This window comes from Castor canadensis, chromosome 3 (assembly GCF_047511655.1).
Source record: "Castor canadensis chromosome 3, mCasCan1.hap1v2, whole genome shotgun sequence".
In the NCBI taxonomy this organism is placed as follows: domain Eukaryota; kingdom Metazoa; phylum Chordata; class Mammalia; order Rodentia; family Castoridae; genus Castor; species Castor canadensis.
Window position 1 is genome coordinate 52589485 of NC_133388.1, and position 17115 is coordinate 52606599.

The window sequence follows — 17115 nt, forward strand, 5'->3', positions numbered from 1 at the left end:
AATATCATCTAATTAGTGGGGTAAGCTCAAATTGGGGTCTTTTTGAATGGTCATTTATGTGTTATTGTTGCGTTTGACATTTAGATTGAATGCTTTAATGAAAACAAGAACTAATTCCCTAATCAGTAAATTTCCCCACTAGCTGCCTTGCTGGGAACTTCTCAGGCTCATTTTTCTATCGGGGAGCTAAGTTAAGAATTAGTCAGGACTACATAATACGTTTCTAATTATTTATAACCCTTCTTCTAACTCTGGAAAGAAAAGGAAAAAGGTAGTTGTTTGATTAAGGCAAAGTTGAGTGTTTTAGGCCCAGAGAAATCTGGTACCAGTCCTGCATTTGGCTGCTGAGTCAGGCCTGGTTAGCAGAAGGATGTAGGCATCCTCAGTCTGTTCTTACCTGATCAGTGCTGTTACTTGTAAGAGCCAACTTGTCCCATTGCCTGGGACCCTTGAAACTCGTGGCAGTGAGGAGTTTGCTTGTGATACAAGTCAAGACAGGAGCCCGTACACAAGGGTGTAAAATATCCTTTGTTGGTGGTTCTCAAGAAATTGACTCACTTCTTTTGACAAATATTGCTGGTGACAACAAGGTACAAAAGGATATCCTGATGATTTGTTCAGTGATATGCACCATGAACTGGGGGCCAGTGCTCTAGAGGGTCTTGGTTGCTCAATCATGAAATCCTAGCTCTTTGCAGTTCCAAACATGGATTGCCTTGCTGGTCCACACACTCAGTAGCAGTCTGGGAGTTGTTAAAGCACAGGGTGGATGTCACATTACAGAAACTAAGAAGTGTCTCCTGGATAGACATGCAAGCTGGTGGAGCTGCAGGTGCAACTTGAGAGCTATCTTTTTGAGGAAGGGTTAGGAGGGAAGTCCCTAATCACAGTGACTGAAGCATTTTTTATGGATACATTGGAAGACTTAGAAGGAAGTATCTGCTAAAATCTACAACTGGCTACTTCCTTATCTCCATTGTCTTTTTACTTGTTAGAATTAGAACATAGGGCCATAAACAAAATGAATCAAATACTGTAGTTCTATCTAAACTTATCTCTGGACAACTCTTCACTCTGTATGTAGATAGAAACTCATGGAAAAATCTGAGAATTAAATATTTGTACTTCTATCTAGAGACAGGAAAAGAAACAATGCAGAAAAGTAGAACTAAACCCAGTATACAGGAAATTTGGAAGTGGCTGAGTTGATCCCACAATCCCTTGAAATGGCTTAAACATCTGCTTTAGTGATGTCAAATTACTTCCATAGTTGATGTCATTGGTTTTGATAAAATGGTATGAGAAAATCTGGGAAGTTTCCTTTTAGGACCACTTGATTTGAAGCTAAAATTGTGAGTGAGATTCTACTGGTTTCTATTAAAAATGTATATATTGGCTTCTTATCTAACTTATTTCATAAATAATGACACTGTAAAGTCAAACCGCAGTTATCTAAAATAGATTTTCTACTGGATGACACCCAGTTTTGCCATTATAGAAACTGACAAAAGAGGACAAATGGAATGTACCAAAGATTAATGCAGTAATAAAAGTCTTCCAGAAACATTCTAATTTATTTCTTAAAAACCCAAATGTTTAAGTGATAATATGAAGGCAGAAACATACATCTTTGCTCTGCCCAAAGGCTGAGCCATCTGGAGGTAATAAGAGCTGACACCAGTGACAAGGACTCACAATGTGGGAAAGACTTCTCCAGGAGCTCACCCTACAGGGTAAAACTTTCCTTTCAATACTGTATGAAAAGGAGATTTAGTAGAGAAAGAGATTTAACCATACATACTTGCCAGCCTTATTGAGATGTTCATTGTAGCTCTCTCTTCTTCTAGAGTCTTGGTTTGGTTTGGTCTGATCTGGTCTGGTCTGGTTTGGTTTGGTTTGCATAGGCAAGTGTACACTGTCATCACAGAAAGCCTGTGGCTTCTTCCTGAAGCTTGTTGGGATCATCTCATCTACCATCCACATCTATGCTGTTCTCTCTTCTGCTCCCAGAATGAGGTGGAGTCAGAAGCCTGTTTGAGAGAATCCTCTTCTGGTGTCCAGATGTTCTAAGCACTGTTTTTCCAAACTTTCAGACAAGAAGCAGAGCTTAGCAAGCATGCATAGTTGAGGCTTTTAACCTTCCAGATTTGCTTTTAATCTATTTCCTGAAGCAGTGATGGCAGAGCATGTGAGTTTTAACCTTAGTAATTAATTCTCTCCCCCACCCCACTGACTTAAATCTGCCCATGACCATAAATGTGACCAGTGTTTTCCTTCTTCTTTTTTTTTTTTTTGCATGATGTCATTGATCAAATACTCCGGTTTTGTATTTTTTCAAAATGTCTTCTTGCAATACTATTAATCTTTTCTCCCCAAAGCTTCCCACCACAGGGCCTCAGATTACTGGTTGTGGTACCACAAAACCAACCAAAGAAGAGGAATCCAGGGCCTAGTGCCATTTCATCACTGAGCCTTGTTTAAGATGTGGGCTTCTTTTTTTGAAGCAAATGCCTGGAATTATTCATACAAGTAGTGTTAGCAGAACTTCATTCTTTGAATTGAAAGCTTCCAGTAGTGCCTCTTAGATGCTCTAAAACCAATGTTCACAGAAGAAATTTGTGGGCTGGACCCTGAAACATGCTTCATCAGCAGATCTAAGCCTTAGGGAACGGACAGAAACCCTTCACTCTGCTCCAATTCCTTTGAAACAGTAGCTTTTTTGTGGTTTGCTATGGGCTGAGCTTTTTCCTCTTACAACTTGACAAGGATCAAACCATCTCCTGAAGCAAAACTTAAGAATTACATATTGTAAGCCCTCAAACTGGTACTTTTTAGCCAAAGTTCTACTGATACTTCTAGATTTCTTTGTGGACCAAGTCTAAGAAAGTATTGATAAAGTACACTATTAGCACCATATGGGTAAAGTGTTCTCTTTGCACCACCTTATCATAAGTAAGTGTCATCTGAGTTGTAGGGAATTCAGGAAAGAAGTCTTAAATTAATATTTTTAAATAATATACAAGCACTTGGTTTCTTCAGTCTACCTTTTTAAGTCCCTAAGTTAGAATGATTTATTTTTATAGGGTTTAGTTGAGCTCTAGGTACTGGATGAAATTCTGTCTCATGAACATCTAGAAATTTGAAAATTTAACAAAGCATTTTTTTCTATCAGAAACAGGCAGTTTCTTGAGTTAAAAACATAGACAGTAGCCAGGCATGGAGGTGCACATCTGTAGTCCTGGCACTCAGGAGGCAGAGGCAGGAAAATCTCAAGTTCAAGACCAGCCTAAGCTTCATAGTGAATTTAAGGCCAGCTTGGGCTACATAGCAAGACCATGTCTCAAAAAAACAAAACAAAATGTATACACTAAAAAAAATAGATAAATAAAGCTACAAATCATCTGTATGTGACAGGACTTGTAAGGCATGATGAGGGTGCAAAACCCAGCCATGTGTTGAGAACACAGGTTATTTAGCTTGGTGAAAGAGGAATATGGGATATTCAGCGCCTTTATTCAAAAGCAAGTCAAATTTTGAACACCTTCAGCGGTCTAAATTCTCTACAACAAAACGCTAAGCCTGCAAATAGGTGGTGGAAACACGTGGTGGTAGCAACAAGAAGTAATGATTGACTGGAATTTCAGGAGCTAGTGCACTGTGAAAATCACACAGCACAGGAGTTCCTGAGCTACCTTTCATTGGCAGGGTAGCCTGTCTCAACAGAGAGAGTGCAGAGCAGCAATCATCTAAGTCAAATTAGAGTGCACTAGACCAATAGAACCTAGGAACCAGGTGAGTTAATAATGAATATGAAAAAATTGGGGCTCTTTGTAAAAACAATTGTACTTAAAATCTGCTGGTCCAAAAAAAAACCCCACAAAAATATATATGCACTTGGCATAGATCTTTTCCATGCATACCAATTTATTTGTATCTTGTGTTAATTCCAATATTGTTGCTACACATATAAAATTCATTAATAGCACAGTATTCTCTCCACTAATGAGGCTTGGTATACATAAGGGATTTTCAGGGGCTCACAGCTCACAGTTCAGAAATTGCTAAATAGTATTGTCTTTCTGGAAGCTTCTAGCTCTAAAATATTAAGAATCTATATTCATAAAAATAATTTTAGAGTTGGGGGTGTGGCTCAAATGGTAGAGGACCTGACTAGGAAGCACAAGGCCCTGAGTTCAAACTTGAGTAACACCAGAAAAAAAAATTAAAGTCCAAACTGCATTCAGTGTGTAAATTTAAGGAAAGCAGTGAGGTACACAATACACCTTTGAAAGGTCTCTGTTGAAGTTAGTTAGGACAGAGTTTTGGTGTAAGGATCAGATTATTTGCTTTTATGAGTCACTTCTGTCCTTGACAAGTGAAGTATAATATTTAACCCAATCATGACCTGAAGAAATAATTGGTTCAGTATTCCCCAAACCTTCCTTTATTCACAAATTCTGTTATTTCTCATATTAGAAGGCAAGAAAAGGTAGTTTGATTTAATATTCTCTAAAGAGTACTAAACATCCTGAAAAATCTCTGCCTTAGTCTTATCTCAATAATTAAAAGTCAAGGCAAAGTCAAAGTTGGTCAAAGGAAATGGGAAGAAAAATCTGAATTCCAGGTTTAAAAAGAAAAATACTTAAAAGAACAGAATCCAGAATCAGGCATCATAAATTTTCCCTAAAAAGCTGTTGAAAAGGGTCTCATTAAAGATGGTGGGAAATGAAAAATAAATCATAAGGTAAGACAAGGTCAGAAAAGTTGACTAGGACCAAATGCTATCACCAAAATTAGAAACCCCTCTGTTTTTCTGACATACTATTCAACTGTTGTAGCAAGATTATATTTCAGCTGATTTTTACATATTTCAGCTAGATTTACTCAGTACTTATTGTGTACTTTGAGTCACTTGAATTTATAAACGTTCACAAAATTACAGTGTCCTGATGTACATATGCACAGCTTACGTACATATACATATGGATGTGTACAGACTTGAACTTTCTTGTAGAGATTTCTAAAAATATAAGCAATATTGAATCTGTACTATACACACTACTAAGTTTTAGTTTCTGTGATTCAAGAGCATAAAAGCCACAATTTTGCTTCCCTTGGTAATTTTTAGTATGATTTTTAGTATAATGAATCCATCTTGAAATAGGCTATCCCTCCACTATTATAAAAGTCACAAATGCAGTATAAATTTAGGCCCTCAATTCTGCTGGAACTTGCCAATTTCTGAAATACGTGGAGTTTTTTTTTTTTAAGGCGTACTTAGTTTCTACAACATTTGATTACTCTTGGGCAGCTTAAGTCTGAAGGAGTCGTTAGCCATTGGTTACCACACAGCAGTCAACAAACAAGAGTGTTCAGAAGCCTCTGGCAAGAGTCATTCTGGGGCAGCTACCACAAGGCTGAAAGCCTCTCACAAGTCTGTTTTTACTGCTCTTTCCTCTTGACTTGTAGGGGAAAAAAATTTTTTTTTTGCATGAATGTCCCTATCTCCTCGATGTGTCACCCACTTCAGGTGAGTTCTTTTAGTTAAAAACAAAATACAATAATGGGACAGCTATTGGTACTGGCCACCTCATTAATTCCACAACTGTACGGCCTATTTTCCTTCAGACTCTTTCTGCCCGTGCCATTTATTATTCCCTCTGCCGCTGTAGACCAAAGTACTCCAGAACAAGAGCTGATGCCAAAATTGTCTTCATGGTCACCATTGCCTAAACCTGTGGATTTGTCTTCACCACCAAGTGGCACTGTTGGCAGGCCACCTGTCACCTGCTTCTGTCTCCCTGCCACAGTGAGACAAACCTAGATTGCCTATGAGCCTCAGTTCTTCTCAAAGGAGTTAGTCATTTGCCCAGTACAACTTTCCTTTGATTTAGATGTGACATTCAACCTGACTTTAAATTCCTGACCCTCTCGGCAAATCAGAGACTAAGTGTCGGGCACTGCATTTGATGCTCCTGCAAGTTGACTCCTAAGGAGACATTCCTGAGAGTGTGGCAGATATAGGAATCAAAGAGCTCCCTCATGATATAGAGGAGGTGGAGCCCCTGGCCCTTGATACAGATGAGGCCAAGTTCATGCTCTAACCCTATGACTTCACTTAAGCTCAGGAAAATGTGAAAAAAAGTTGTGTTTGTCTCTATGTGCAAGGCTCTGTAAGCTCATTCAGTTAGGTAAACATCTAGTTCCAATCTCAATAGCCAGAGGAGTCCTAGAATACTGGCAGCGTCCCCAAGGATGCTCTTCAGAGGGGAGGAACATGGATTTTAAGAAATTTTAGGTGGAAAGACGCACCATGTTTCCATCCAATTGTGGAATTCAACTGCTCCATAGGTATTGAATTGTTCTTGACACTCAAACAAGATGAGAACCATCCTAGCAGCAACCCCATGCCAATCCATAAAAAGCCTCTAAGCAGCCTAGGTGCTGAGGGGTCCACCAGCTCTGCACTCTTTGGCAAGGCCTGTTTATGGTTTCATACTCACTCTTATCCCAGCTTGGGAGAGGAACCTCCATTCCACCTGGCTGGCATGATTCAAAGCCCAGAAGATATTCTGAAATGGTTGCAGAGGTACTGGAAAGCAAAGGTGTCTAAGATAGGGCAGCCCTAAACAAGTCTGTTTTGTTTTATATAAAATACTTAGGCATGAAATGGATTTTTCTGGATGTCTGGCTTTTTTTCCTATTGGCTTCTCTCTTCAGTTTTGTTGCTTCTTCCTTTTCATTTTTTTTTTTCTGCTCCCTTTTTTCCCTTGCTAATTCTGCTCCAACCGGTACCAGTGCATTTTCCAGGGAGCCTTTTTAAATAATTTGTTTCCTAATCTATTCAGTGAAAATGCAACTATTTCATCCTGGAAGGATTGTTTTAAAAAAAAAAATACCCTTTGCATATTTTTAAGGTAGATGATAATTCTTTGCCTTCTTTAAAATTTACTCAGATTAGAAATTTCCCAGGTTATAAGTACTAGACCCAGAAGCTCCCTTTTCTCCTCCCTTTTGTTAATAAAGACATTTCTAGCCCTTCTGATTGTCCCCCTTTCTGGTGACATGAGGCCAGATGAAAACATTGACCACAGACACATGAACTCCATTGCTCTCTGGGCCTGGTCACTGTCCACTAACCATCAGTGGCCTCCCATACCATTCCTGCTCCAGAAACACTTTGGGAACCTTCTTCCTTTTGACTCTGATCTTTGTCTTTTAAGTAAGGGCACAGTAATCTGCTGTTCATTTCCTTATGGTGGGCCGTGCAACCAGAAATGTAACCAGATAAAAATCAAGGCATTTCAACATTAGGCCATCTGGTCTACCAGATGAAAACCAGAAAAAATTAATGTCACCAAAGAATTACTGGTCCACCAGGCATGGTGGCTCATGTCTGTAATCCCAGCTACATGGGAGGCAGAGGTAGGAGGACCTCAGTCCAAGGCCAGCCCCAGGCAAAAGCAAGACTCCATCTGAAAAACAACTAAGGCAAAAAGAGCTGAAGATATGACTCAAGTGGCAGAGTGCTTGCCTAGCAAGTGTGAGACTCTGAGTTCAAAACACCAGGAGCATCAAAAATAAAACAAAATAAAATAGAAGTACTAGCCCAAATTTAGGAGAGCAAATGCCTCTCCCAGAAAAAAGGACAGAGCCTGAGAAAAGGAATTTAATGGCTTCCTTGAAAAATGTTTAAAAATGCATGTGGCTCAATTCCCTGTTAGTACAGCAGCAGTCAAAATAAACTGGACCTGTCAGGAAGTGGTGCTGAGAGAATGTTATGAATAGACTTATTTTGTAAAGTTGTCACTTTACACACCCAGAGAAACCAACCAAAGGTAGCATTGGCTCCCTCCACATTGACGTTCGTTAAATCTCTCCTTTGATTGCCTTCAATTTAATTTGGCTAGTTTGTTGTTTTTTCCTAGTTTTCTGGAAAAGAACTTAAAAACAGGGCTACCCAGATGTTGCCCATCTGATCATCCTGGTAAAAACCCTTCCCAGCCTACTGAGAGCACCCTGCGGGGTTCTGAATGACAGCCTTGTTACCTGGAAGTGTTTGCAGTATAAAGTTTGGCATGGCCTATGAGGCCAACAGGAAGATTTGGCCTCTTTCACCCAGAGCTGCTGGTGTCCCACACCCTGAGGTGGTGTCAGGGCTGGAGAGAGCTAGTTCCTCCTTTCAGAGGTGACAGTTAGAAGGATTCCTGGCTGAAAAGATTAGTTTACCTTCTTCTTGTTCAACCCTGCAAAGATCCTAAATGGTGACCAGCCTGCCCACCCTTTAAGAGGTCCTCCCTAACAACATGGATAATGTCAGATTTGGTGCTTTAAAAAAAAAATGGCCACTTCGCCAGGTTGTCAACCTGGCCTGGTGTATGGGCCAAATCCTGATTTGTAGAGTTAGAACTAAAACCAGATCCAAACCCACAAATGCTAAAGAAACTCAATCCACTAAGAGGTCCAGACAGTATCCTTTTTAACTGCCCAGAGGGAAGGACCCTCTTAGGCCCACACTCAACCTGCAGTCCCTACAGGTGGAGTTGTAAGACAGTTAGTGGTATCTCTCCGTATGCAAAGGTATTGTGGGTTATTCTGCATCCCAAGTAAAGGGGGGGGAATAACCTATTTCATTTTATGTTTTTTTTCCAGTTCTCTCAGGCCAGGCACACCACAGCCCTTTGAAACGATCTGTGTCCCTTACCCCACCCATGAATGTGCCAAACCAGCCTCTAGGACATGGATGGATGTCTCATGAGGACTTACGAGCTAGAGGACCCCAGTGCCTCCCATCCGATCATGCCCCCCTGTCTCCACAAAGCAGTGTAGCCTCTTCAGGAAGTGGTGGGAGTGAACACTTAGAAGATCAGACCACTGCTCGTAACACATTCCAAGAAGAAGGTAGTGGTATGAAAGGTGAGTGACTATAAGAGGAACCACAGAGTCCCTCTCGTTATTTGGAGTCCAAGGGTAAAGAGAGATAGTCAGCCAGAGACACAGAACCCAGCCCCTCTCCTAGGCTTGTGAATTCAAGCCTTCTGTCCTAGAACTCCAGGACTGGCCTGGCAGAAAAGATTCAGAGTCCCCTTCCAGTACTTCTCAACCAAACTTGGGACCCTCAGACAACTGATCAGTCCTGCCAGAAACTGAGTAGGGTCATCTCTTTATAAAGATGCTAAGCCAGGCTACCCTCTGCCTTACTGTGACCAGGGACCTGTCACTAATTCCAAAAAACAAACCACTGATCTTTTTTGTTTTGTTTTGTTTTCTAAATCTCTGTTACTATAGAATTATAGTAGTTCTTCCTTTCTCTCTCCCCTTTTCTTTGGTATCCAAAAAAACCCTTTAAACCCTTTTCTCTGCAACTGTTTAAGGAACATGAAAACACCACTGAGAATCTCCAACAGTGTTTTAAGCTTGATAATAGATTTGCATATTGGTGATAAAAGCCTTTTGTGCACCTAAATAGAATTTCCAACAAAGCTGGTAAATCTACCCTCTTCTACAGATCCTCATCAGGAGACAGAGATTTCCAAATTACCCATGATAAGTTCAAAGAGGATATGTGTATTATATTTTTAGACTCCGGTTGTTCCAGGGATAGAAGTCCTTAGGGGAAGATGCTCATCAGAGAGATGCTGATAACAATGTTAGGTGGGAAGACAATAACCACACAGGCTTTGAGGATTGCAATACCAAAGGGAGGCCCTAGAGCACCCCGTGTGCTGCCATAAATACATAGTCCTGAGGTTGATGTTTCCCTTGTAAATGATCACTGTTGACATAGGAGGCTCTGGACCTCATCTTCTCATGCACAGGAGCCTGGCAAAGAAAGCACAGCCATATCTGCCCAAGTGCCAGCTGTAAGAAGGCCCCACACTGAAGATGGAGCCCATCAACCGGGGAAGTGGGGCTGACCTTCAGTCTTCCTCTCAACAATTTCGGCCTATCCCCTCTCTGTCCCACCCCATCCCACCCCCCGTCCCATGATGGTTCCTTTTCTGAGTGACCCCAGAGAGTGGGATGTATCTTGACATTTTCCTCCGATGTTACAGATGGGTCTTTAAAGGTGTTTAACAGGCAGCAGAAGTAGTGGGTCATGTTGACACAGACAGTATGTCATCCTTTTTCACGGTGTTCAGGGAACTGTATTATAATTTTAGAAAATTGACAAAACCCACTTCTGAGTTTATGCTTCCTGTTCAAGTAGCCAAGCCCAAGGTGACAGGTAGCAGGCGAGGCTTAGCCTTGATTGTGGTAAGCCTGGCTTGGCATGGAAATACCTGAGGGATGCTTTTTGCCTAGCCCCTTTGCAGGTGAAGTTTAGTGTCTGGATGGCTCTCTTTCTAAGACAGTATATACTGGGGTTCTAACTGGTAACTCTGTGGAAGGATATTGGCCAGTGTTGACTGGCAGGGAGAACTCTGGAAGGCCACTCCTGGGGATCCAAATCCCTCCCAGGAGGAATGCTCACTCCACTGTAAAGTGTTTGGACTTTTCTTCCTTTCATTTTATTTTCTTCCTTTCCTTTTTTTTTTTTTTCGAGGGTTTATGCATACTTCATACACTCTCCCAAAGTAGATAAAGGTGGGTTCATTGTATGCTGGCATTTTGAAGGAAGAAGTAAATAAAGAGAACATGTTTTTAAAGAAATCTGAGTGAAAGCAAAATTGAATGTCTATCCCTGTTTTTAAGACAAAAGCCCAAAATTTCCAAAGTTCAAAGAATATTCTATATGTTTATTTGATTCATTTCTCTAGCATTGGTGAGAATTGTCTCCTCAGAACTTAATCAGAAAATGACCCAGGCAAGGTCTCATCTAAGTCTTTCTTTACAGGCCCGTGGGTATTTATCAGAAAACACATTGGTGGCTGGGTGAAACAAAGGACCTTTTCCATGTATTTCCATCTTTGACCCATTGAACTTTCTTTCTCCCAAAGAGTAGGCTCTGGATTAAAAGTCTAAGGTTATTAGCAAGTTAAATGGCAAAAATATTTAAAGGAAGGAACATTACAGAGGATGAAGGATTCCATTAGTAAAATATTTACAGTTTGACTGACAAGTCAGATAGTAGAAATATCCATACCTGAAACCACTAGCATTCCAAAATGTCACAGGGCCAATACTTGTTAAATACAAATGTCCCTCCTCCAGCCCTGCTATGATTTGGCCACTGCTGAGACCTTTTCCACATCAGATTACTTGTCCTAGGAGTGTGTCCAAGAAGCCCTTATAATATTCATCTTGAAGACTTGTCACATGAGCTCCATGTCTAAAAGCAGATTCTAGTTTAAATTTCCAAATTATGTCCCATGTTTTGAGCAGTGAGCTATAAAATCAAGTGACGTTCATCTAAAAAGAGCCAACTCTTCTCTTGGACCCATGTGCTTTCTTTCTTCATTCCCAGGCCCCTTGGCAGGGGCATGGCCCACCTCAGGGTGCCATCATCAAACCTCTGCTTTTCTAATCTGGAAAGGCTCAGTTTTTCAGAACAAGGAACGTGGAGTAGAATTTGGAAGAATTCTCAAATCTTCAGGTGCAAGTTACCATAATTGAACTTGATTTAGTATAAATTAATCTTTCTGGCCAACAGGTGCATATACCTTGCTGAAATACTATATTCATCCTTTCCTTTTCTTCCTTTTCATCTAAATAGACCAGCTAGATCTGGCTACAGTCACCCCTTAAGAATGTACCTCTTGGGTCAAGAATGTGGAATAAACCTTTTGGCTCTTTTTATTTTTCACATGCATTGATCTAGCTCTTTCTTTGTTGTGGCATGACATTCTCTCCCAAGTAGACCAACTTGTATTCTGAGGATTAATGTCACCTGCCTGCATTGCTGCGTTTTTCCTTTTATAATAAATACCTGTCCTAATGATTTAAGTTGGCCACATTAAATATCCTCTAGGGTAGGTAGGGGACTCAAGCTACAATCTCAAGCTAAAGAAAAAGTGGGATTGACTAGTCAACTTGAAATTAACCCAAGAGAAGTGAAAACCTGAGCTGGAATATAAGTTTCCCTCTTTACAATTCCCTGTGGAGGCTCTTGGTTATGTATGTTTGAACTGACAGTGCTGGTGTGGTTTCTAAATTCAGTTGTCCTTGTTCTTTTCAAAACCTATACTGTGACTTATCCCAGGGGAAAGACTCTTGATTCTGCCTGAATTGGTACTCAATTATAATATCCTTCATTCCCTAGGTAGCAAATGAGTAGAATGTACTTTCTTAGTTCTTCTCTCACACAGAAGCTTCAGGTTATGAGGGAGAGAGAAGACAGTCCATAAATTCCTAGAAAGAAGAGCAGTCGGTCAGTGAAAAAAGCATATTTGTCCTTCATAGCATCCCATCCTCAGAGATGGTATATAAACCCAACACCTAAAGATTTATCATAAAGCCAGGGTGGTTGATGAATGATGTAACTTTGACAAATGGGAGCAAAGGGAAGAGTCACAGGTTCACTTTTGTCCCCATTCAAGTCAGTGGACTTTCCTGAGTGCTTTCTGAGAGAAGCTTTGGACTGGCTAGCTCTGGGGAGAGAGAGGCAAAAGATATTTCTGCTTTAGGGGACACCCCTGTACATGAAGAACAGGTGCCCAATGCAGGTACAGTGCTATGAAAATATGCTGCCTTTGAGACTTGCCCTGGGTCGAAGCAGGCACCAAGAAGGACCCTAATTCAAGAGGAAGGAATGTAAGGAAAGTTCCTAGAGAGGAGAGGCCTGAAGCTGAGTCACAGGGCATGAGTACAAATCAGCAAGCAGAGATGAAGGAATGGCTTTGTGTGCAGAGAGAACCACATCACCAAAGCACGTGAGGAAAGGGCTTAACCAAGGAGAACCTATGGCTAGAGTGTCAGGGACACATGAGAAATAGGCCTACAGAGGGAAAAATCAGATTCCAGGCCTTTCAAAAGATTTTGTCTTCTATCCTAAAACTGATAAAGGAATTTCTATGGCTGAATCCCCTGCTATGTATTAGAAATGGGAGCCTCGCAGCAGCATGGAAGATATATTAAAGCGAGGATGGGACTGGAGATTCTGGATTTGAAGGCCAATGGAGAGGTGGAAGATTTCCTAGTAATAGAGGAGAAAAGGGAAATTGGACCACGGCAAGTGGCAGTAAGAATGAATAGAGGGTGACCATGAAGTAGTGCTGGGATGGCTTGGTAGCTGCCTGGATGTAGACAGCGATGGAGGGGAAAGCACTTAGGACCATGCTTGAATTTCTGCTTGAACATCTGGATAGCCCTTGGGATCATCTACAGCAACAGTCTATGGGAGGAGAAACAGATTTGGGGGACAACTTGGGGCATGGGAAGTGTGGGAACCTGTTAGCATTCCTGTAGAGGTGTGCAACCCCCTCAGTGGTCCCCACAGGGTACCATGCTCCTCCCTGGCCCAGCCCAGCCTCCTCTCTGGCCCCCCCTCATCACCTGCATGGTTTCAGTATTTTGCATATCTCTGTGCACGTTCATCAGGGGACTCCATTCAATGTACCTGGGTAGGAGAGTCCATAGAGTCAGGCTCCTAGACGTGAGTAGTTGCCTGTGTGAGGGGTAGAGATTTGGCAGTGTGAGCTTTAGCCTCACCATTATGAATTAACAGTAATGGGTATATTTATAATGTGTGCTTCATGTTAGCAGAAAAATATAGAGGTCATTGAACCAGATTTATTCATACATAGGCATGATCAGGCACAAAAGAAACCTTGACTCCCATAAACTTGATAGACACATGGCAGTTGAGAAGGGAGACTGTGGAAATATGTTGTTTCCTTTCCTGAGGAGTCCTTCATAGATGGAACTTGGGTAAACTTTTTCTCTACATAGCAAAGAAAATATATTGTCTACTCTAAAATAGCCAGTTTAGGGTTTGGAGCAATTTTTGAAATGTAAACCTTTGAGCTTGTCTCTCTCAGAATGAAACTAGAAAAATTATTGAGAGGTGAGATCTTTTTGAAGAAAAAGGAAACCTGTCAGAACCCGTTCTAGGAAAGGTTACAGTCCTCAGCCTTTCTGAAGACTATAAAGGTCTGAATAATGGAGTTATACAGCTCCATGTGTGACTGGGACATTTTCCAGCATGTCATCAAAATTGGTCATTTTTTCTGAATGTTGACTTTCCAGGTATTGTCTCTAATTCATTTAACTTAAATAAATTTGCTTTGTTTCCTCATTCCCAAATGCCAACATGTGACCTGCATGGATGGGTCCTCATGGACTCAGAGTTGTGCTAATGGTTCTCAGATAGGCTGAGAACTCTGATGTCTTTGCAAAGTAAATTCCAGGATTCCCTCAAATCCTAAAGGTCTTGCAACTTTTAACCTGCACTCCTTATTGAACTCATTCCTGCAGCTGAAGTGCTTTAAGGACAGCACAAGCTTTTGATATGGAGCACAGTCACTTTTTTTGATATGGAGCAAAGCAGGCTGGTTGTAGAATAGCACTTGCGAGTGTCATGGTTAATGGAAGTGGCAGGGAGAGATGCAGTCCTCTGTTTACATCTAAAACTTTGAAGTAGATATTTTATCCCAAACTAGACCATCTATGTGCCTTCTGATATATATATATATTTAAATATACATATATGTATATATATATATATATGTACCCACAAACACACTCTTCTGGGGCTCTCCAGGATCAAGGAGCATGCTCAAAAAGATTCAGTTCCAAAAGGCCCAGAGACCAAGGCTCCTTCTTTCTTTTGCTCAGAGGCTGAAACAGAATTGGGCTGCTTCTTATTCTCTAGCTTTGGTCATCTTGATGATGTCACTACATTTCTGCTCTTTGTTATTGAAAGAAGTATTTTCCCTCTCACTTCAACATGAAGAGTTGGTGCCTCCGTTATCTTTCCTCTCCTCTCCCTCAGAAACCAAAGATGCAGCTATTTCTTGGAGGGAGATAGCTGTTTGAGATTAGCCTGGCTCTCTGTGGGGAATGGTGGTTGTACCACATATGTGTCCTTTTGTGAGAAAGTGACTTCATGTTTCTTCCAGTGAAAGAATGCCTTACTTTCTGCTCTCTGGGTTGATTCCCATGTTCAATCCCCCCTTCCTCCCTCCTTCCTTCCATCCTTCTCCTAGGCCCTCCTCAGCTGTGGTCAGGTACCGCATGGCTTGTTGATCTGGCTGGTATTTGCAGCCATTGCTGCAGGAGGCATTAGGAAAAACAGCCCAGTTCTCATTGAAGCCCAGCTTTTTTTTTTTTTTTTTTGAAAAAAAAAAAGTTGGGTTTATTTTAAGAATGCAAAATCAGTTTAACTGTTGGAAAACTTTCTTTTTTTTTTTCAATTTTCTTTTATTATACATATGTGCATACAAGGCTTGGTTCATTTCTCCCCCCTGCCCCCACCCCCTCCCTTACCACCCACTCCGCCCCCTCCCTCTCCCCCCGCCCAATACCCAGCAGAAACTATTTTGCCCTTATCTCTAATTTTGTTGTAGAGAGAGTATAAGCAATAATAGGAAGGAACAAGGGTTTTTGCTGGTTGAGATAAGGATAGCTATACGGGGCATTGACTCACATTGATTTCCTGTGCGTGGGTGTTACCTTCTAGGTTAATTCTTTTTGATCTAACCTTTTCTCTAGTACCGAAGCCTAGCTTCTATGTGAGTCATGTTACATGCTACAAATCCTCTCCACTATTGAGTTATCCACCCTCTAAAAGGAAAAAGAAATGAGCACAATTTAAAACTTGGTCTCATTGGTAAAGACCAGCAGGTAGAGCTAGAATATATGCAAGATGGGTGCTATGCTATTATCAGAACTGGCCACGAGAAGATAAACTTATGTGGACTGCAACATGATCTTGAAAGGAGCTTCATGAAGGATGGAGACTACAGCAGGGGGCCCATTGTCATATACAAGGATGGAGGGATTTTCTCCCAGAAACCTACCAGTTAGCCTTCTTTTCCTACACCTTTCCCTAAAAACTCTCTCTAAGTCTTACTCCTTGCCTGAGAAACATCACCTACTTCCATGACTAAACAACAGCCATGAGTTATTGACAAAGCAAGTTCTCCAGATCAGACCTCTCTTGATCAGCTGTTTGCTCCCCATGGTTGACCCAAAGGTAATGACACGGAAGTGATCTACAATGGAATTCACCATCTCTCCCTGAATCTGCTTATCCCCTGTGTTTTCTGTCTCACCAAACCTGAACCAAAGGAGCCATCTTCAGCTCCTTTGTCTTCCTCATCCTTGCTCTTCCCTGGTCTTCTAGCACACCACTTTACATCTTTTCCTTCTCCTCTGCCACCCTTCTTAGGCCATCCTCAAGGTCTTAAACTCAGATCCTGGCCCCGTCTCTCACAAATCTCCTGCCTAGCCTTCCACTGAAAACCACCACTCATCTGATTGTGCTTTCACTGCTCAGATTTCACAGCTTTTCCTCATCACAGGGTAAGATCTACTCTTTTCCTTTCCACATTTCATATCTTGGCCATCTGACTCCCTGCCTATGTGCCCCACTTTGTCTCTAGCCATTCTCCCCCACCCACCAAGCATTCGTTCTACCCTGGCTAATCTCTTGGCTCTGTCCTTTGTTGTTCTTGCTTTCTCTGATGGCTTCTTCAGTATGTTCTGCCTGGGGCACTCCCAGTTGCTGTTATTCCAAGCAGCAAATCTCAAGGATCTGTCCCTAACTCCCTAGGGGAGACCCAAATAATTCGCTCATTGTTCTGTACTCCCCACAACTTTGACTATACTCGGCACTTGTACTACAGCTATTACAATTTTTTGTATGTGTCAGCCATGCTCTCTGGATTAAAAGTTCCTTGATGGCAAGGACATGTCTTCACTGAGTCTGATCCCTACCAAAGTCGTTCTGTAAATGTTGAGTGAGCACATATTAGTATTCCCACACATGGAAGGAATTCAGCCTAGCATATAGCCAAGTCACCTTTTTCTTTCTCACATTGCACGAGAATGACTTTCTAGTTTTGGGACCTCCATCATTATGTCCAACAGGAGCAGGCCAGATGAAGCTAAACAGCTGTATGTCAGCCAGAGGTGGGAGTCCTGGAGATGTGTGTGTCTTCATTTACATATCAGCTTCTCTGGGAAATGGCTCTACCTATCCTGTTTGCTTGTGTCTTCCATCATCACCCCAGC

General features: G+C 41.4%; 1 protein-coding gene across 4 annotated transcripts in view; it reads left to right on the forward strand.

Moving 5' to 3' along the window:
• Positions 1-17115, forward strand: part of Samd4a (sterile alpha motif domain containing 4A) — a 216145-nt gene that overhangs the window by 151399 nt on the left and 47631 nt on the right. For 3 of the 4 annotated variants that reach the window (XM_020162024.2, XM_074067967.1, XM_074067969.1), the window contains one exon: positions 8653-8916. The exons of the other annotated variant lie outside the window; for it this stretch is intronic. In XM_020162024.2, the coding sequence (XP_020017613.1) occupies positions 8653-8916 (264 nt within the window). The remainder of the gene's footprint in view (positions 1-8652; positions 8917-17115) is intronic. 4 annotated transcript variants of the gene reach the window in all.